The following is a 20551-nucleotide window of genomic DNA, read 5'->3' as shown; positions in this document are numbered from 1 at the left end:
ACTCAGACTGCCTGTTGGTCGTGAAGTAGAAGCTGCAGTTTTTTACAGATCTGTTTCGATCTATAAAAACAACTTATTTCAAGTCCATTCCTAATATCCCCAACCGTTTTTGCGTGGTCTACAATTTTGCAGAAGGAAGTTTCTGCAAATTTTGCACAGTTTGAGAGATATTCAGTTCAGACAGCAGGGTGGTCTACCTTCGTCGGTTCTTCTGCGTACAGGTTTTCGTTGCAGGCTCTTTTCTGGCAATGTCTGTCACATGCATATTTGATGTAAGGTCTTGAGGGTCTGTTATATCAGACAAACCGCCGCAGCGGTTACAGAAAAGGGTTTCTGTGGTTGATGTAAGATCTTATGCGGTTTATGTATTGTGATGGAAATATGCAAAGCCTATTGTTGAGGGTCGTAGTGAGGTTTTATTGAGCTGGGGGATTCTCAAATGTGGAGATCCTTTCGGTGATAGAGGTTTTGGAGCGAGCCCCCAACATCCCCATAGTTTCGGCATCGACAAGGATGTATGTTTATGCGGTTAGTGCAGTATTGGTGTGCATCTGCTGACCCGCCATTGTTGGCATTGCTGTCATCTTTATGCGTATACCTTTGACAGTGTTCAGTTGGTCAGAGACACTCTTCTAGAGTTGGGGACATTGACAGTGAAAGTTCTTTGAGATTTTATCTTGCCGGTTTAGCCACTTTGCTCAGTGTTTCAGTCATTGTACACATTTGTTTTGGGTTCAGAAGTCGGTTTTGCAGGGGAGACTGCTGAAATTTTCCAGGTTTTCTATCATCTTCTTTAGTGGAGCGGATCTATCACTTTTGTTCCTTGTCGAGTGATGGCTTCATCATCGGAGAACTCTTTGTTCAACATTGAGAAGTTGGATCGCACTAACTTCCCATTTTGGAAGGAACAAATTTACAATGTCTTAGTACAGAAGAAGCAAATCCGGCCGATAAAGATGAAGGGGATAAAGCCTGAGGATATGGATGAGTATGACTGGGAGGAGTTGGATGAGCTTGCCAAGTCCACCATCATGCTGACTTTGTCAAAAAATGTGTACTTCAATGTGAACATGGCAAAGACTAGTTATGAGCTGTGGAAGAAGTTATGTGACCTGTATGAGAAGCAAAGTGCAGCATCACAGGTTTATTGGCTGAAAAATTTAGTTGATTTGAAGATGGATGAGGGCACACCCATGTGCAACCATCTCAATGAGTTCAACACAATTTTCAGTCAGCTTTCTGCGCAGGGAGTGAATTTCGACAATTCGGTCAAAGCAATGTTCTTGCTAGTTACGTTGCCAGAAAGTTGGGATACTTTTCGCACAGCCATAAGTAACTCAGCACCTCCTGATGGTTTAACATGTGCTGATGTTGAGGGCAGTTTGCTCACTGAAGAGGTTAGCAGGAAGAATCTTGATACTTCTCGTGGTACTAGCAATGCTCTCGTTGTTCGTGGTCGATCACAAGAAAAGGACAAGCAGAATCGGAGAGGAAAATCTCGAAGCAAATCACGTGGCCGAAAAGACATTGAGTGCTATCATTGTCACAAAAAGGATCATATGAAGAAAGACTGTCGAAAGTGGAAACAAGAGAAAGGTAAAGACAAGAAGTCGGAAGAAGGCAAGACTAAGGAAAGCAGTATAAAGATTGAAGAGATCAACAATGTTTTTGTTGAAGATTCTGATGGAGATATTTATCTCACATCTACCATGGATTCAGCATTTTTGGTTGCCACTGATGACTATGCTTTACAGGATTGGGTTATTGACTCGGGTGCATCGTTTCATGTGACTCCTCACAGAGAGTGGTTCAATACATATGATGCAGCCCGTAAAGGTCGTGTTCGTCTTGGCAATGATTTTGCTTGCGACATGGTTGGTGTCGGCGATGTGCAGCTGAAATTTCAGAATGGTTCTTCATTCATGCTCAAAAATGTGAGACATGTGCCGAAGCTTACCAAAAGATTGATTAGTACAGGACAATTGGATGACGCAAGATATTACTGCACACTTGGTGATAGCTCGCGGAAGATTACCAAAGGCTCTTTAGTGGTAGCACATGGTTCAAAGTCTGGGACTTTGTACATGCTACATGTATCCAATGTTAAAAACCATATAACTTGTGTAACCGAGCAGCCAAGTGTTTCTTTGTAGCATCGCCGGTTAGGACATATGTCTCAAAAGGGAATGAAAATCTTATCTCGTTTTGGTTATGTGCCTGGCTTTAATTTCTCAGATTTTTCAGTTTGTGAGCATTGTCTTTATGGTAAACAAACACAGTCACCACACAAAAGGGGAAGCACTCGGAAAAGTGAGCCATTAGAGTTAGGGCATAGTGATGTCTGTGGACCTATGCCTAACATATCCATGGGAGGTTCATTGTACTTTGTTACATTCATTGATGACTTCTCAAGGAAAGTGTGGGTATATCCTCTCAGGAAGAAGGATGAAGTTCTTTCAAAATTTCAGAATTTTGTTGCATTAGTGGAGAATCAGTGAAACCGGCCTGTACTTTCAAAAAGGGCGGTAGACCTTAGACTTAAACCTTATTTGCTTTCACCCATTTAATTTGTCGCCCACTTTACCTGTACTTTTAAGACCATAGTTACCGGGGAACGCCCCCTAGCCCCCGTTCCGGCGTTCCGGGGGGCAGTTCCCTTCCCGAACGTTCCGAAACGTCCCGGAATGTCTGACGTTCCGAGTGGCCAATGCAAACCGGAACGGCCGTTCCGGAACGTTCCGAAACGCCCCCGGACCGTTCCGGAATGCCCCTGGAACGGCCAACGGCTACAAACAAACTTGGCAAAAATTGAAAAAATTGAAGTAAATGTTTGGGCTTCTTTTGAAAGTGTGCAAGGCCTCAAGGACTCATAAAATGCACCCCCCTCCCCCTTTCTCTTCACAAGCTAATCCTCAAGGCTCAAGCTCTCTCCCTCTCACTCTCAAGATCTCTCCCTCTCAAGACTCACTCTCTCAAGGCTCAAGGCTTCAAGCCTTCAAGCTCTCTTCCTCTCCCTCCCACTCTCTCAAATCTCTCCCTCTCCATCTCACTCTCTCTCTCTCTCTCTCTCTCTCTCTCTCTCTCTCTCTCTCATCATCTAGTCATAGCAAGGTTGAATGGTCCTCAAAACAAGTTTTTTGTGAGTATTAGAGTCAAAGCACTCTAATACTCCTTGTATTTAAACACAAGGAGCTAAAAATTGCACTATTTGGGTGTTTTTTATACCTCCCGTTCAGCGACGTTCCCGTTCCGGACCCCTAGCCGTTCCCCCGTTCCGCGGGGATCCCGTTGACGTTCCCGTTCCGCGTTCCGGGTAGCTATGTTTAAGACACAACAAAGGGGAAAGGGATACAGGCTGCTAGAATGCACCTATATGAGAAGACCGACACCAGATTGGCCCCTAACTTAGGCGCCCCTTTCGGTATTTCTTTATTGTTTAAAAGAGGGAATAAACGCTATGGTTCCATACAAGCTGCCCCGCACAAGCTTGGCTGAATTTCAACTGTTCCGGACAAATTTCGATAGCATAACTGTACTAGGACCCTTCACAATCAGTATTCCCACGCATTGAATGACTTTCCCGATGCATACGGGCACTTTGCAAAACCTGGCAAGAATCTGCAGCACGCTGAATTCTCTGTTTTCAGCCCTGAAAATGCGCCAGATCACCTGTACAGCGGTCCCCTCGCGTCCACGAACCTCCTGGGGGTATTAGGGTCCGTTTAGGGCCAAAACCCTAAACCTGCAAAAATACACAGCAGGCTGTAATTTACTGTTTCGGGCTCCGTTTCGCGTGCCGGTCGCCTCTGTAGCAAGTCCTCGAGCTCCCGCACCTGTAGGGCTACTTGCCCTTTGAATCAGACGAGATTTCTGACGTGAAACCTCTCCGAATTCACCTGTACCTGCAGGGGATTAGCCACTAGCTAATCCACTACCTGTGCAAGAGGCTCTTGCCTCGGCAATCGCGCATGAACCCACACAACTGTACATTGGTCAATTGAAAAGCCCACTAGTGGGGCATAACATACTGCCATAGGGGAGAGAGAGCAGTGCATATCGTGCAAGGCATCACTCCTGGCACCGCACTGTACATAAGAGGGAAAGGAAGCACTCCATAGCTCTTAACCTGTGTGACTGACAGACTCTGCAGATGAGCCCTCCTCTCTTCAAATTCAGCGCCACTTCTTCCTTGAGGAGGCAACTGCACAAAAATGTGCCACTTGGCGCATTTACAAGCATTTTCCCGTTTTGGGTTCGCCGCTTAAAAATATCCTGACCGGTTGCCCAGTTGACTTCGCGGCAGAGCAATAAAATGTTCCCCTTGTCATTCCAGAGGTAATGATGCGAATACATTTTCAGGTCCCAAAATAGCAATTCCCTAAATTTTAGGAGATACTGCCATTGTATCTTTCTAGGTCATTCGACCCTCTTTGTACACTGCAGCCACATCAAAAACTGAAATGTAGCTCCTGTAGCAAAGGATTCCACTTTGGCTAGTCAATGACCCCCCCTTTGGCTAACCATAGTCCTTGTCCAACCTTAGTGCTCTCTTGCCCTCGGGCCTTTTCTCCCTCTCAACAGTTCCACACTAGCTATGCAATGCAGGGCAGTTAGATTTCCCGAGGGGTGTTTCCAAAAAGTGAAAGTAAATAAATAATAAGAAAGAAATCAACAAAAAGGATAGATAGTAGTCACACGCTGGTGACATACCCCCCTCTTGAAATCTCAAACTTCCTCGTTTGCATCTATGTCGTACATGCTCACAGTCAACACTGATGTATTCAACACCTGTCGACACATGTACGACACATACATGCTCATTGTCAACCCCGGTGTATTCAACACCTCGTCGACACATGTATTGTCTGCGTGTGAACGCTGTCCCAATGACATAGTGGTAGCTTCGCACTCTGCCATTGCTTTGAGTCACTAACTTTCCAATGACAAAATGGTAGCTACACATTTTGCCACTGTCTTATAGTACACGTTGGACCCAGTAACACTTTCGAGCATACCCAAACCGACAGTTTAAGAATGCAGTTACACATGTACCCTTTAATAGAAGCAATCAGTGTATCCTTGACAAACTGACAAGAAATACTCACTTCTATAGCACTAACCAAACTTTTGGACATTCCATAAGAGCAATTGCCAAACTGACAATATGTACAGCTCTAACATTTATGTAACATGTACTTGATTTGAGCTCATTTTAAATACCATGTGCATCATTTGTTTCAGAAGCCATTGTCACACTGACAATTCATGTAGCTTTGAAAGTCAAGGAGTCGAGGTAGGTTGCAAATCGAAGGCTTCAAGGTAAAGTGATAACACAGTTGGTGACTCTGCAAGTTCACCTTCTTCCATCCACTTAGCATCCATTGGTGGATAGTTTCTGAACTTCACCAAGTAACGCCTAGCAACCTTGCCTTTCACTTTTCTTTCTTTATGTGCCAAAATCTGTTCCGGGACCAAGATCTCGTCAAGTTCCTCGACTTCCGGCTGATCTTCAGCTGGCATATCCTCTGGCACATCACCCACATAGGGTCTGAGAAGAATCACATGAAATGCATTGTGAATCTTCCAACCGTCAGGCAATTTCAGCCTATATGCAACATCATTGATTATGTCGCACACTTGAAAAGGCCCATAGTAACACATGCTGAGCTTTGGAAACAATCTTTCCTTGCCCTTCATCTTCTTTAACCTTGCCTTTTCAAAGCGTAGAAGCACCCAATCACCAAGTGAAAATACCACTTCACGACGGTGACGATCAGCTGCTTTCTTTTGCTTTGCCAGAGGCCACCTTGACCTTCTTGTACATTTCATCCATGTCCTGAACATACTTATCTGCTTCAAATATCTTGTCCTTTGTATGCAGTATGGGAGGAACTTTCTTGCCACCTTCAATTATCTCAAAAGGTGCCTTGCCAGTTGATGAATGCACTATATTATTGTATGCATACTCCACCAATGGAAAATATTGCTCCCACTTTCCTTTATGCTCTGACACGTAGCACTTTAGCAGATCTAGGGCAATAGAATTTGCCTCTTCTAACTGCCCATCTGTTTGAGGATGAAATGACGAAGAGAATTTGAGCGTTGTGCCCATATTCTCAAACAAGCCTCTCCAGAACAAACTTGTCATGCATGGATCACGGTCGCTAACAATCGACTGTGGCATGCCATGATACTTGAAAATATTGCTCATAAACAAGCGTGCCATCTGATCTGGCTTTATTTTATTCCTGACAGGAATAAAATGAGCCTGCTTGCTGAATCTGCAAATGATGGTCCAAATACCATCGTTTCCTGTCTGCGTTCTCGGAAGATCAAAGATAAAATCCATAGCAATACTTTCCCATGGTTTATCTGGAATAGGTAGTGGTTGCAATAACCCTGGTGCCTTTTGCCTGTCAAACTTGACCTTCTGGCATATTACGCATTCTCGCACAAAGGCATCCACATCTCTTCTCAATGTAGGCCAGTAGAAGAATGTCTCAACCGCTTTTACTGTAGCATCGATACCACGATGCCCTGCATACGGTGGGACATGACTCTCTTCCATAACTTTGCGTCGCAATGGCTTTGTGACACACAATCTACCATGCATCATCATGAACTCATCTTTGAGAAGATAGTGTTCATGACGTTGTCCATCCATTAGCTGCTCGAAGACCCTTGCAAAATCTTCATCATTTGCATATTGTTCCCTCATATCATCAAGTTCATGATGATAAGGAATTGACACAGCTGAAATTTGTGGCTTCCTTGACAAGGCATCAACCACAACGTTCTTCTTGCCTTCCACATGCACAATCTGAAAGTGGAACATGGACAAGATATTTGCCCATCGCATATGCTTCTCAGATAACTTTGCCTGTGTCAAGAAGTATCACAAGGTTTGATGGTCCGTTTGGACAACAAAGTCTGCACCTAGCAGGTAGTGTTTCCAACTTAAGAGCGCATGAATGACGGCCTGTAGTTCTTTTTCATAGACTTGCATAGTCTTTTCTGGCCCTTGCAAGATTCTACTCTCATAGGCTACTACCCTGCTATATTGCATTAGCACTGCACCAATGCTACTACCGCAGGCGTCACACTGGACCACAAATGACTTCCTAAGATCCGGCAACACAATGACTGGATCTGAAGTCATCTTTTCCTTTAAGAGATTAAAAGCTGAAATCTCTTTCTGTGTCCACGTAAAGGTGACTACCTTCTTTTGTAGAGCATGTAAAGGTGAAGCAATCTCAGTGAAATTTCGGATAAACCTTCTATAATAGGAGCATAGTCCCAAGAAACTTCGGACATCGTGCACCGTCTTCAAATCTGGCCATGACTTGATCGCTTCAACTTTTGCAGGATCCATTCTGACACCATCCTTTGAGACAATGTGTCCCAATTAGTGAATCTCTTCCAAAAAAAATTCACTTTTCTTTGCGTTGATGAGCAACCTATGACTGCGTAGCTCTTTGAACACAATGGCCAAGCGATGCCTATGCTCCTCTTCATTCTTTGAGTAGACTATCATGTCATCAAAGAATGTACAACAAACTGCTGATGTGGACGGAAAATTCTGTCCATCATCCTATTGAACGTAGCAGGAGCATTTGTGAGACCAAAGGGCATCACTAAAAATTCGTAAAGGCCAAACGTTGTTCTAAAAGCAGTCTTGTGTACATCCTCTGATCTAATGCGGATCTGATGGTACCCACTCTTTAGATCTATCCTGCTAAACATAGCTGCTCCTTCTAATTTGTCCAGAATATCATCAATTCTAGGTATAGGGAACCTATTCTTGATGGTATTCTTGTTCAGTGCACGGTAGTCGATGCACATACGCCATGAGCCATCCTTTTTCTGCACCAACAACACTTGAGAACAAAATGGGGATGAACTGGGCTGAATCAGCCCCTTTTCTAATAGCTCCTGTACTTGGCTCATTATCTCTTTCTGCTGAGCCACATTAACCCTGTACGGAGGCTTATTTGGTGGGCTACTGCCTGGCACCAAATCTATCGCATGGTCCTCGGGTCTCTCTAGCGGTAATTGAGACGGTAATGAATCGGAAAAACAGTCACTATACTATTGTAAAAACATTGACCTTTCTTTATCTAGCACAGATAAATTTGATTCATCACAATCTGACACTTCACGTGCAAAAACCAAGTACGCAGAAAGATGCTTTTTCATTACAGAAGTAATAGCAGAAGCTGATACAGTGGGAATAGACTCCCCTTTAAGCTTTACATCCAGATTGTGAGTCTTTCCCCTGCTCGGTACAGTGATCTTTTTGTTGTAGGCATCCATGATTCCCTGTACACGAAATAACCAAGGAATACCTAACAACACATCACATCCGTCCAGTGGCATGATGTAAAATTCTTCAGCATCTACATAGGACTGGATAAGTAGACGCAACTTTCCGATGATGGGTGTCACAGCCTCTATATGGCCAAGACATGCCAAACCTGCCTCTGCTGTATACCCTATCTCTTCAGGTCTGATTCCCAACTTTGAAGCCAATTCTGGGGAAATGAAGTTGGCTTTGGCACCTGGATCAAAGAAGATAAGCATTGTTTGATCCCTGACCTTTCCCCATGCTCTGCAAAGCTCACTTGCATCTGAATTTGGCTTGTCGCCCACCATATCTGACACTAGACCAGCCATGGGCTTCTTTCCTTTCCTGTCCTCCTTGTCTTCAGAATCAGCTGGCCTTTTCTTTGTAAAACAATTGTAAGCAATGTGGCCAGGCTGCTCACGGATGAAGCATTTGTTCTCTGACCTCAGGACCTTCTTTTGCTCTTCCGACTTGCGAGGAAAACGTCTTTTCCATTTCTTTGCTGGTCCCTTTTCTGATTCAGCCGTAGCTTTGCCTTTCCCTGCATTGGCTGGCTCCTGAGTCCCTTTAGGAACCTCATTGGGAACGTGCTTCTTCGCTGAATTTTTCTTGGCTGATCCTTCCTTGACGCCAGTATTAAATTCACAATCTTCTCCCTTGAGCAAACCATTGCCAGTGTTTGCTACCTCGATGAGCTGCGTCAAAGTAGTGACTTTGGTCTTCGTGCAGTACTTTCTCAATCCTTTGGGTAGGCCACAACAGTATTTTTCAATCTGTTCTGTCAATGGCACAAACCTATAGGAAGTTACTGGAAGTAGAGCTTTCCAAAACTTCCGATTGTAGTCATCCAGATTCTTGCAAGTGGCAGTATTAAGCTGGTGCCATTCTGTCATGACATCTGCTTCAAAGTCATCAGATAACCATGCTGCTGCAAAAATCTGCTTGAAGTAAATCCATGTGGACAGAGCTTGCCCTTGAAGCAATAAAGTTGTCCACCATTGTCCCGCATTCCCTGTCAAGAAAGTGGCTGCCTTGCGGACCTATGAAGCCTCTGTAAAGTTTCCCCTTGCATAGGCCTTGTCAAACTATTGGAGGGATGACAGAGGCTTCTTCCTATCATCAAACCCTGTAAAGGTCGTGAATGTCACACCTTTGCCACCTTCTTTGTACGGAGTTTGCCTCTCCAGCGGCGTTAAGTTGTCATATGGTAGTGACTGAAACATGGGAACATTGTTAGGGTTCATCTGTGTTCCTTGACCGCTATTAAGTTGACCTAGAAATGCCATATTTGGCTGTTGATTTAATATTCCAGCCATACCAAAATTTGCTTGTGGCATCCCAAATTGGCCTTGAGTGCTTTGAAACCCTGGTAGCATGCCCGTGACACCATACATGGGGTTAGGCATCATTGTTTGAGCACCCCCGAACATTGTTCTTGGCGTGTAAAACTGATTTCCAGGTGCATGACCAGCCATGCTCTGGAATACTGGTCCACCTCCAAAATAGCCAGGGTGTACTGAAGGTCGTGGGAAGACTTGTTACATAGCCTGTAGGTTGCTTCCCTGCCCATTAGAACCAGCTATAGGCTGCTGAAAAGTGGCTGGCTGAACTGGTACAGCTTGAAAGACTGGCATCTCAGCCACCTGTTCTTGCACCTTAGGCACAGGTTGTGGATACTGCATGTTCTCCGTCAAGTGTACAGGTGTTTCCATTGACTCTGCAGTATGAATCACCTGTGCTTGAGCCTTAACAGGCTTTTGAATATGATCCAGTGACCCAACTTGCGAAGACGGAAGAGTAGGTTGCAGAAAGGCTAAAAACCTCGGGTTTTGCATTACTTGTGTGAACATAGCCACAGCAGTAGCCAACTGGGTCCTGAATATATCATCATCCGTCTGTGGTGGTCTTGAAGACTCACCCACTTCATGTGTCTGTTGACCCTGTGAGGAGGAAACCTCTTCAGTCACATCATCTGGTATGTCAGCCATAATTGCAATTTCTTGTGTATGGTCTATGATCCCCTGTGTCTTCAAGCCCAAATTGACCAAGGCTCACTTCTATGGGAAAAAGTGATTTAATCCCGACGATGGAACCATGAAACCGGCCTGTACTTTCAAAAAGGGCAATAGACCTTAGACTTAAACCTTATTTGCTTTCACCCATTTAATTTGTCGCCCACTTCAACGTTGATGTATACGTACGTACGAATCCGATCCGTACCGTACCGTACGGCCGTAATGTACGGATCCGTACGCGTACGGATCAATCCGTGCGTGAGTATTTTTTTTTTTCCTGGTTTTCGGGAATTTGCCAGCCGACGAGTGTATTTTTTTAGGGCGCCTATTTGATGCGCCTGGCCATTTGATGTTTGGCTAATATTAAAGTCCCAAAGATTACAGATTACAGAGAGCGAAAAACACACGATTCCAGAGAGCGAAAAACAGAGAGCAGGAAAATGCAGAGCAACGTAGGAGCAAGCTGCAACATGCAAGGTAAAGACTGAGCACCCCTCTCTCTCTTTCTCTCTCGCTCTCTCCCTCCCTATTCTCTCTCTCCGCGTCACGCGAGACCTTCATGCTTATTTTTTTTCATATGTATTGCGCACTTGCAATGTGCAGACAGAAATCTTAGGAGCCAACATGCCTAAGCCATGCAACCCGTATTGGAAGGAGCACACCAATGTCATCCGCATCATCAACACGCCAGGGCAAGCTGGGACTGGTACGCGACGATGGCAATGCAAGTACTGTAACTTTCAGCTCACCAGTACCATTTCTCGCGTGGTTAAGCACTTGACAAGCATTGGCACAACCAATAACTGTGGAGGGTGCAAGGAAGTACCAAAGGACATTAAGGATAAGTTGATTGCTGAATGTTTTCCAGCAATGTCTGCAGCGGAAAAGGTGAAAGGTAGTCAGAAGACACAGGATGCTCTCCATGATGCTCTTGTGGGAGACTTGGGTGGTTCCTCTTCACAGGTTCAGGAGCAGCTCTCTGGCAGTAGAAAGAGGGCTCGTACCATGCATGTCGATGTGGAGGATGATGAAGAGATGCATGCATCGAGGCAGAGTCAGACTACCTTGCCTTCTCGAGTGGCCTCTCTTTCTTGGGTAAAGGAGCGCCAGAAAGTGGCTGAAATGGAGATTGCTCGCACTCTCATTGAGTGCAACATCTCCTTTCATGTCTTGAGGACTGAGCAGTGGAAGAGGATGGTCAGAGCCATAGCCCAGGTTGGACACACAGAATCTTTGTCGGGATTGGAATACACTAAGATGCGGACTACTATGCTTGATGAGCAGAAAGCATTGATAGATAAGGCATTGGTACCAGTGAAGGCAGGTTGGGGACAATTTGGGTGCACCATCATTTCAGATGGCTGGAGTGACATTCGTAGGCGACACATCATTAATATTCTTGTGTCGTCTTGCCTTGGCACATACTTCTTGCGTGCTGTTGATGCAGGAAAGGCTGGAGAGCGGATTACAGGTGAGTTTATCTATAAGCACATCCGGCAGGCTATACTTGAGGTTGACCCAGAGAATGTGGTGCAGGTTGTTACTGACAATGCCTCCAATTGCAAGGCTATGGGTGAGATGATTGAGGCCGAGTTTAACAACATTGTCTTGACTCCATGTGCAGCTCATTGTCTTGACTTGTTGATGGAGGACATAGGGAAGTTAACATGGGTGTCGCCTATTGTTTCTGATGCCACAAAAATGACTACGTTTTTCCGCAAAAAGCACCAGGCATTGGCTATCTTTAGGAGTCACAGTACACTTGACATGGTGCGGCCCTCAAAGACCAGATTTGCATATATGTATCTTGTGTTGCAGAGACTCTATGCATTGAGGGATCCACTTCTACAGACAGTAGTGGACCCGAAGTGGAGAGATATGCGTCACGCGCAGGAGGAGTCCACTAGATACATACAGCGGCGGGTGCTTGATGAGTCCTTCTGGATGGAGGTGCAGGGTTTGATCACAGCATTGCAGCCAGTTTATGTGTTGCTACGCGTCACAGACATGGAGGGCTCCACCATGGGCCTAGTCTATCATCTCTTCCATGAGATGAAGACACACATCAGAGGCTGTAGATCATTGGCGCTGGATCGGTATGTACTTACTACTATGTACATTGTACTTGTTTCCGTAATGATTAATGATTAATCTATATAGTGTAATACTATAATGTATTGCACCTTGTTGATTCCATAGTGTCAAGACTCAAAATTCAGCCTATTAACTAATGTTCATTGTTGAGTTACAGAGGAGAAGAGATCTTGGCTATTGTAGATAAGCAATGGACATTTATGAGTAGGCCCATTCATGCGATGGCTGCATTGCTTCATCCTTTCTACAAGAAGCCAGAACTCTTTAATGAGAGGAGTCTGCTAAAAGGCAAGGATGAGTACATTGGTAGAATGTATGAGGAAGATGATCAGCTGGACATTGATGCAGAGATCGCTAGCTATGAGAATAATTTAGGGCCATCATTTAATAGAGTTGTGGTGTTGAGGCCAGAGGCAACGAAATTCTCTCTTACATGGTGGCAGAGTTATGGAAGACAAGGTCTTTCGAAGCTCACTCGTATCGCTTTACGTCTCCTCTCACAGGTAAAGTTTTCTATCGTTACATTTTGCGTACATGGTTCATTGTGCATTGTCTATGACCATGTCCATTGTAATTTGTCACCATTGACACATGCCACATGCAGGATTGCTCTGCTGGTGCATGCGAGCGCAATTGGAGCGCTTATTCGTTTATTCACACGAAGATCCGCAATCGACTTAGCACTACACAACTAGAGAGATTGGTCTATTGCCGAGCAAATATGAAGCTTGTGCGAGATTACCACGCTTTGGGGACACCCAAGCAGGTTTGAAAGTTGAAACTTTGGGCTAGCATAACGCGTAATACGAATTGTATTTTGTTATTTAACAGGCAGATCCATCAAAATTGCACTTGGTATCGGAGGAGAGTGTAGAGGAGACTGAGCAGCAGCAGCAGCAGCTTGTGAGGAACGAGCAGGAGGAGATTATTCGCATGCTACACAGAGAGCTGGAGAGTGTGGATCGACGTGTGACGAGGTCACGTGCACGAGTTCTCAGTCTTCCGTTAGTCGGGCGAGATGCAGATCCAGAGATTGTACGACGAGAGGCCATTCGTCGAGGAAAGCTTCCTGTCCGTACTCCTCGGAGACGGGCAAATGAGGCTGTTTCTCTCATTCAGCCTACGGAGGATGATGATCTAGGACAGCAGAGTATGATGGCAGAGCCAGAGTATGATGAAGAGGACAACGTCCTGACAGATGGGGACTTGCTCTCTTCAGCAGAGTCATCATCCTCATCTGATGAGGAGTTTTGAGATTCAGAGAGTAGAGTCCTGAGTCTAGATTCCAGACAGTTTGTTATTGCTTAGTCTTTGTTACTTTTGAGTCTTGACATCAGACATTTGTTACTTGTATGCTCTAGCATGAGCCTTTTTTGGTTGACACAGTTTTGTATGTGGACCATGATCCATCTTTTCTCGCAGTATGCCATATGGTACAATGTGCTTTTAGTATTGCCGCTTGCGGCTCAATGCTCGGATTTATAATTTGTGTCAAGTATGATGTATCTGATGTGTGTTTTGAAATTAGTACATGCAAAGTGGTTTGTTTTGGTTCTTGAATGTTTGAGGTCTCTTAAATGTAGAAAAGTGTTGAATGTCCTATTTTTTACCAATGGTACGTATTTTTACGTACATAAAAAATTTTCCTGTACGAAACAATGTACAGTACGTACATATACAGAATGCACAGTACGTACACATCAACCTTGGCCCACTTTGCCTGTACTTTTAAGACACAACAAAGGGGAAAGGGATACAGGCTGCTAAAATGCACCTGTATGAGAAGACCGACACCAGATTGGCCCCTAACTTAGGCGCCCCTTTCGGTATTTCTTTATTGTTTAAAAGAGGGAATAAACGCTATCGTTCCCTACAAGCTGCCCCGCACAAGCTTGGCTGAATTTCAACTGTTCCGGACAGATTTCGGTAGCATAACTGTACTAGGACCCTTCACAATCAGTATTCCCACGCATTGAATGACTTTCCCGATGCATACGGGCACTTTGCAAAACCTGGCAAGAATCTGCAGCACGCTGAATTCTCTGTTTTCAGCCCTGAAAATGCGCCAGATCACCTGTACAGCGGTCCCTCGCGTCCCCGAACCTCCTGGGGGTATTAGGGTCCGTTTAGGGCCAAAACCCTAAACCTGCAAAAATACACAGCAGGCTGTAATTTACTGTTTCGGGCTCCGTTTCGCGTGCCGGTCGCCTCCGTAGCAAGTCCTCGAGCTCCCGCACCTGTAGGGCTACTTGCCCTTTGAATCAAACGAGATTTCTGACGTGAAACCTCCCCGAATTCACCTGTACCTGCGGGGGATTAGCCACTAGCTAATCCACTACCTGTGCAAGAGGCTCTTGCCTCGGCAATCGCGCATGAACCCACACAACTGTACATTGGTCAATTGAAAAGCCCACTAGTGGGGCATAACATACTGCCATAGGGGAGAGAGAGCAGTGCATATCGTGCAAGGCATCACTCCTGGCACCGCACTGTACATAAGAGGGAAAGGAAGCACTCCATAGCTCTTAACCTGTGTGACTGACACTCTGCAGATGAGCCCTCCTCTCTTCAAATTCAGCGCCACTTCTTCCTTGAGGAGGCAACTGCACAGAAATGTGCCACTTGGTGCATTTACAAGCATTTTCCCGTTTTGGGTTCGCCGCTTAAAAATATCCTGACCGGTTGCCCAGTTGACTTCGCGGCAGAGTAATAAAATGTTCCCCTTGTCATTCCGGAGGTAATGACGCGAATACATTTTCAAGTCCCAAAATAGCAGTTCCCTAAATTTTAGGAGATGCTGCCATTGTATCCGGTCATCCGACCCTCTTTGTACACTGCAGCCACATCAAAAACTGAAATGTAGCTCCTGTAGCAAAGGATTCCACTTTGGCTAGTCAATGACCCCCCCTTTGGCTAACCATAGTCCTTGTCCAACCTTAGTGCTCTCTTGCCCTCAGGCCTGGACTCCCTCTGAACAATTCCACACTAGCTATGCAATGCAGGGCAGTTAGACTTCCCGAGGGGTGTTTCCAAAAAGTGAAAGTAAATAAATAATAAGAAAGAAATCAACAAAAAGGATAGATAGTAGTCACACGCTGGTGACAATCAGTCTGGCAAGAAAGTAAAGTGCTTGAGGTCAGACAATGGTGGTGAGTATGTCACTAAAGCCTTTCAAAATTTTTGTGATTCCAAAGGCATAAAAAGAGAGCTGACTGTTCCATATAACCCTACACAAAATGGTGTTGCTGAGAGGATGAACCGTACCATACAAGAGAAGTTACGTAGCATGTTGTCTAATGTAGAGTTACCTAATGGATTTTGGGCGGAAGCGTTAGCAACTGCTGTCCATCTTATTAATAGATCTCCTAACAAGGCTTTAGATGAGAAGGTACCTGAAGAGCTTTGGTCTGGGAAGCCCCCTTCTTACAAGCATCTTAGAGTCTTTGGTTGTGAAGCGTATTGCCATGTTCCAAAGGAGTTTCGAAGCAAGTTGGCTCCTAAGTCAAAGAAATGCATATTTCTTGGCTATGGCAATCCTAGCGAGATGGGATTTCGCTTATGGGATCCTGAAGCTAAAAAGATAGTTCGCAGCAATGATGTATACTTCAATGAAGAAAAGATGCATAAGAAGCCTGTGCATACAGTGGAGGTCAGGAGAGTTATCTTCCAAGAAGATGGAATTGTCCACAATAGGACTGAAGTACCTAATGTCAGACAACAAGTGCAAAATCCTCGTGTAGTACAAGATGTTGCTGAGAGACAACCGGCTCAAGCAGTTATTAGAAGGTCTACAAGAGTTTCAAGGCCTCCTGATAGATTTACTCCCTCATTGGACTACATTATGTTGACAGATTGCGGAGAGCCTTCCTGCTATAAGAAAGCCATGTCAATGGATGACAAGGCGAAGTGGAAGAAAGCTATGCAATCATAAATGGACTCGTTGCATAAGAATCAAACTTGGAAGTTGGTTCGGTTGCCTAAAGGTAAAAAGGCATTACCATGCACATGGGTGTACAAGCAGAAAATTACACCTCATGATAATAAACCCAAGTACAAGGCACGGCTTGTTGCTAAAGGATTTAAGCAGCAGCAGGGTATTGACTTTGATGAGATCTTTTCTCCGGTCAAGATGACTACTCTGCGTGTGTACTTGCGTTGGTTGCTAAAGACGACATGGAACTTGACCAGATGGATGTCAAGACGGCGTTCTTGCATGGTGATCTTCAAGAAGAAGTTTATATGCAGCAGCCAGAAGGTTTTGTTGAGAAGGGCAATGAAGACTTGGTATGTCAGTTAGAAAAGACTCTTTACGGTCTAAAACAGTCATCAAGGAAGTGGTATCGTAAATTCTACTCGTTCATGCTCTCTCAAGGCTACACGTAGCAATATGGATCATTGCCTCTACACTAAGCGAGCTAAAGATGGTATTTGCTGATTTTGGTCCTTTATGTGTATGATATGTTAATTGCCGGGAAATGCAGGGATGAGATTTCAGCTTTGAAGTCACAGTTACATGCAAACTTTGAAATGAAAGACATGGGTGAAGCAAGCCATATCCTTGGCATGCGCATTAAGCGAAACAGATGCAAGAAATTGGTCTATTTATCTCAATCTAAGTACATTGCTAAAGTGCTCAAGCGTTTCAATATGGAGACGGGAAAGACATTGAGTACTCCATTGCCTCCATATGTGAAACTTTCTAAAAATGATTGCCCTAAGTCTGAAGAGGAAAAGGCTGAAATGACAAAAGTGCCTTATTCATCTGCAGTTGGAAGTTTGATGTATGCTATGATTGCTACAAGTCCTGATTTTGCAGTGGGAGTTGTTAGCAGATATATGTCAAATCCAGGCAAGAAACATTGGGAGGCAGTAAAAGGGGTTATACGATATTTGAATGGTACAAAAGACATGTGCATTTGCTTTGGAAGAAAGGAAGCATGTGTCATTGGTTACACGGATGCAGATTATGCAGGAGACCTTGACAAGAGACGGTCCACTTCAAGCTATGTTTTTGAATTCACTGGAGGTGCAGTTTCATGGCGATCTCGTTTGCAAGATTGTGTTACCTTGTCTACTACAGAGGCTGAATATGTTGCAGCTTCAGAAGCTTGCAAGGAAGCTATATGGCTTGGTCGGCTAGTGGGAGACTTGGGAATCAATGTTGAGATGCCTGTATTACATTGTGATAGCCAAAGTGCTATACAATTGGCATAGAATCCAATGTTCCATGCAAAGACAAAGCATGTGGATGTGAAGTATCACTTCATTCGTGAGGTGCTTGAGGACAAGCGACTGCAGCTTGCCAAAATTCACACCACTGAGAATCCTGCTAATCTTCTAACAAAGGGCTTACCTTCAAAGCGGTTTGCACATTGTCGGGCACTTATGGACATTGGGTAGATAATCATGGTCATTGTCTACCTGTATTGTATGTATATATACATTATCGCCCGAGCTTAAAGTCACATTGTCCTTTAAGTGGGAGGTTGTTGGGGTGGTAAAGCCCAATGTGCCGCGCCTGAGTGTTGGGCGGCCGGAGACTAACCAGGAACTAACACTGACCATTCATTCTATACAAAAGAATAAGGACTCATAACCCTAACACTATTGTGTATGGAGTCCACCCAAATCTGTGCCTCCTCTCTTCTCCATTGCTGCACACACACACGCGCTCTCGCACGCACTCTTCACTGAACACAAACCGCCCTTCATAGGTTTCTCCCAGAGGGGAATCCCTCGCCCCCAAAGATGAAGGCCACCTGAGGGAGTCCTTTCCTATATAAGGGACCGTCATCCCCAAGGTAGTTTCTAATTGTGCACGCAACAAAGGGGTCGTCCACATCTATGAGGCCGATTCCATGAGGGAGCGAACCCACCTCCAGCCCTATAGATCCTCTGCCCTATAGATCCTCTGGGATGTGGAGCCCTTACTACGCAATCTCCCACTAAATCTTCTTTGAGAACCCTCCGTTCTTTCAACGCCACCGCTTGGAGCGTGAGTGGCCATGCTCACCTGGTGTCATAAACCGCGCAAAGAGAGAGAGAGAGAGAGAGAGAGAGAGAGAGAGAGAGAGAGAGAGAGAGAGAGAGTGGCGGAGTTCCACTCCCAGATGCATTGGCCTCAAAACACTAGCTCACCGGCCAAAACCCTTTTGCCATTTCTGTTTTATTGATCTAGACAGGCTAAGGAGAGACTCTCTACAAATCTACAGCTGCCACAGGTCTGCCCAAGGCTCATATCTCAAATCCCAAGGCCTGAAAAGTACCAGATACAAAAAACTAACGTCCCAAAACAATTGTTCACTGTGTAAGCAATGCCACGATAGCAACCCTTTAAACGTGGCGCAAATTACAGAATGTCTATACAGCCTGCCACATCATCAGTTGCAATGCCACGACAACACTTTAGTGACATGATGACATTCCATCCCGGCATGGTGTACAAGCTCTGCATTTTTGGTCTATGTAGCTGATACAAGCTTGGCAGAAACTCATGACTGCTTTCGTGCACACACCGTTCCATTCCACGGGTGGGCACGATAGTCTACCCTGGTGTCTCGCTAAAATTACTCTCAGGAGCGACTTGTCTTTCTACTTGTTGCTAAGATGATTACTAATGTTTCTAAGAAAACAAGACAAACTCAAATCCTTGCAAGCAGACAATGCATGGAGATTCAAGAGCCTCTACAACCGCACATGTAGTTCTTCAATAAATTTGCCTTGAATTCTACAATACGTTTAAGAAGACGCCAAAAATAAATGTCAAAGAAGTGCGCATTCACATGGAATCCGTAATTCTATTATTTTCAAAAAGACGATGAATGAAAAGGTAAAATCCTCCCAACTATTTTGCTAGCTAGACTACTAACTCCACTACAAAATTTCCTCATCCAAAGAGTAGACTGTGGACAATTCCATGGTGCCACTATGCTTAACGTAGACGCCTTGACCATCTACGGTGAGACTTTGTAATACCCTAGCAGCAAAACCTGTTACTTTTTGTTGGAACTTGGAGAACTCCGAGAAGATCAGTTGCTTTAGAATGACCGCACACCTTTCCACTGAACAAAGCCTCTTACATACAGTAGTTATGACCTTGTAAATCCTACAAGATGTTAAGCCCTTACAATTGCAGAGAACAGCCGTGATACATGCGACAAAATTGTATCGCTGCACAATAACTGCTTGCATGTGCAAGTGTATGCTACCCCTCTGCCCCAATCACAAGTAGAATACATGCTCTTATGCCAGAAAAGTGATGGCGACGCAGGGCCCCAAGACGTTAAGCTTTAACGAGAGGAGAAAAGGTAACTTACAGGAATACAAAGGTTGTCTGAAGAAGTAGCAGGCGCTTGGATTGGAGCCGACAGAAGAGGCGTAGAGTGAGAGGGCTCCATCGCAATTTTACGTTCGTCTGCTTCCTGGCACTAGCGAAGCCTATCAGTAGGCTTGGTTGCACGGTCTATTTTCGGCGTGCCATGCATGGAGGAGCTCAGGATCAGGCGATCAGTTTTGCGACGGGCAGGATGGTCGACCTCGAATCCTTGAGACTTGCGTGTAACCACGATTCCGTCTATAAGAGCTAAGCCCGATGTGGTTTCTTGGACTCTCGTCCCCATGTGAGGTGCAATCAATGGGCCCTATTAATTGCGAGGAGCAAGATTGGTTTTGCGCCATTCGATGGCAGATTAATCCTCAAGTGATCACTATGGAGACAGGTTTGAAGTTAAGTCATCATGATGCTGGTGATCCTGCCGATGTCACTCTTTAGTAGACTACTGTTGGATGCCTTATTTATGTATGCAACACAAAGCCGGATATTCAATTTGCAGTTTCACAGGTCAGCAAATTTATGCGTAGCCCAGGGTCTAAGCATTGACAAATTGCCAAGAGGATTTTTCACTACATGAGTGGCAATTTTCATCTTGACTTGTTTTATCCCAAGGGGAGATTATTGCCGCCAGATTTACATGCTTTTTCATACTCAGATTGGGCTGGTTATTTTGACACGCGAGTATCCACAAGTGGTTTTTGTTTCATGCTCAATAGTTCATGCATATCATGGTCGAGCAAGAAGCAACCTATTGGGGCCACTTCC

The 20551-nt window shown here is 44.8% G+C and overlaps 2 protein-coding genes across 2 annotated transcripts in view; one reads left to right on the top strand and one right to left on the bottom strand.

Moving 5' to 3' along the window:
• The window catches only part of LOC147441162 (protein NRT1/ PTR FAMILY 8.3-like), a 34334-nt gene extending 14302 nt beyond the window's left edge, over positions 1 to 20032 (bottom strand). Inside the window, exon 1 of the mRNA XM_086482858.1 lies at positions 19770 to 20032. Coding sequence (XP_086338984.1) covers positions 19770 to 19850 — 81 coding nt within the window. The 5' untranslated portion in view covers positions 19851 to 20032. The remainder of the gene's footprint in view (positions 1 to 19769) is intronic.
• On the top strand, positions 10984 to 13707 carry LOC147441163 (uncharacterized). Its single transcript, XM_086483815.1, has 5 exons — positions 10984 to 11873; positions 11982 to 12455; positions 12611 to 12956; positions 13058 to 13219; positions 13285 to 13707. The coding sequence occupies exons 1-5, from the start codon at positions 10984 to 10986 to the stop codon at positions 13705 to 13707; spliced, it is 2295 nt and encodes a 764-aa protein (XP_086339941.1).
• Positions 20033 to 20551: the final 519 nt, after the last annotated feature.

The sequence above is a fragment of the Adiantum capillus-veneris genome, chromosome 15 (assembly GCF_014529385.1).
Source record: "Adiantum capillus-veneris isolate H3 chromosome 15, ASM1452938v2, whole genome shotgun sequence".
Classification (NCBI taxonomy): domain Eukaryota; kingdom Viridiplantae; phylum Streptophyta; class Polypodiopsida; order Polypodiales; family Pteridaceae; genus Adiantum; species Adiantum capillus-veneris.
Note: the sequence above shows the minus strand (reverse complement) of the source record. Positions and strands in the feature narration are given on the sequence as shown.

Coding starts and splice junctions, on each gene's coding strand:
- LOC147441163 (XM_086483815.1), top strand. CDS start 10,984: ATGCCTAAGCCATGCAACCCGTATTGGAAGGAGCACACCAATGTCATC. Junction 11,874..11,981: donor CGGCAGGCTATACTTGAGGT/TGACCCAGAGAA, acceptor GACTCCATGTGC/AGCTCATTGTCTTGACTTGT. Junction 12,957..13,057: donor CTTTACGTCTCCTCTCACAG/GTAAAGTTTTCT, acceptor TGCCACATGCAG/GATTGCTCTGCTGGTGCATG.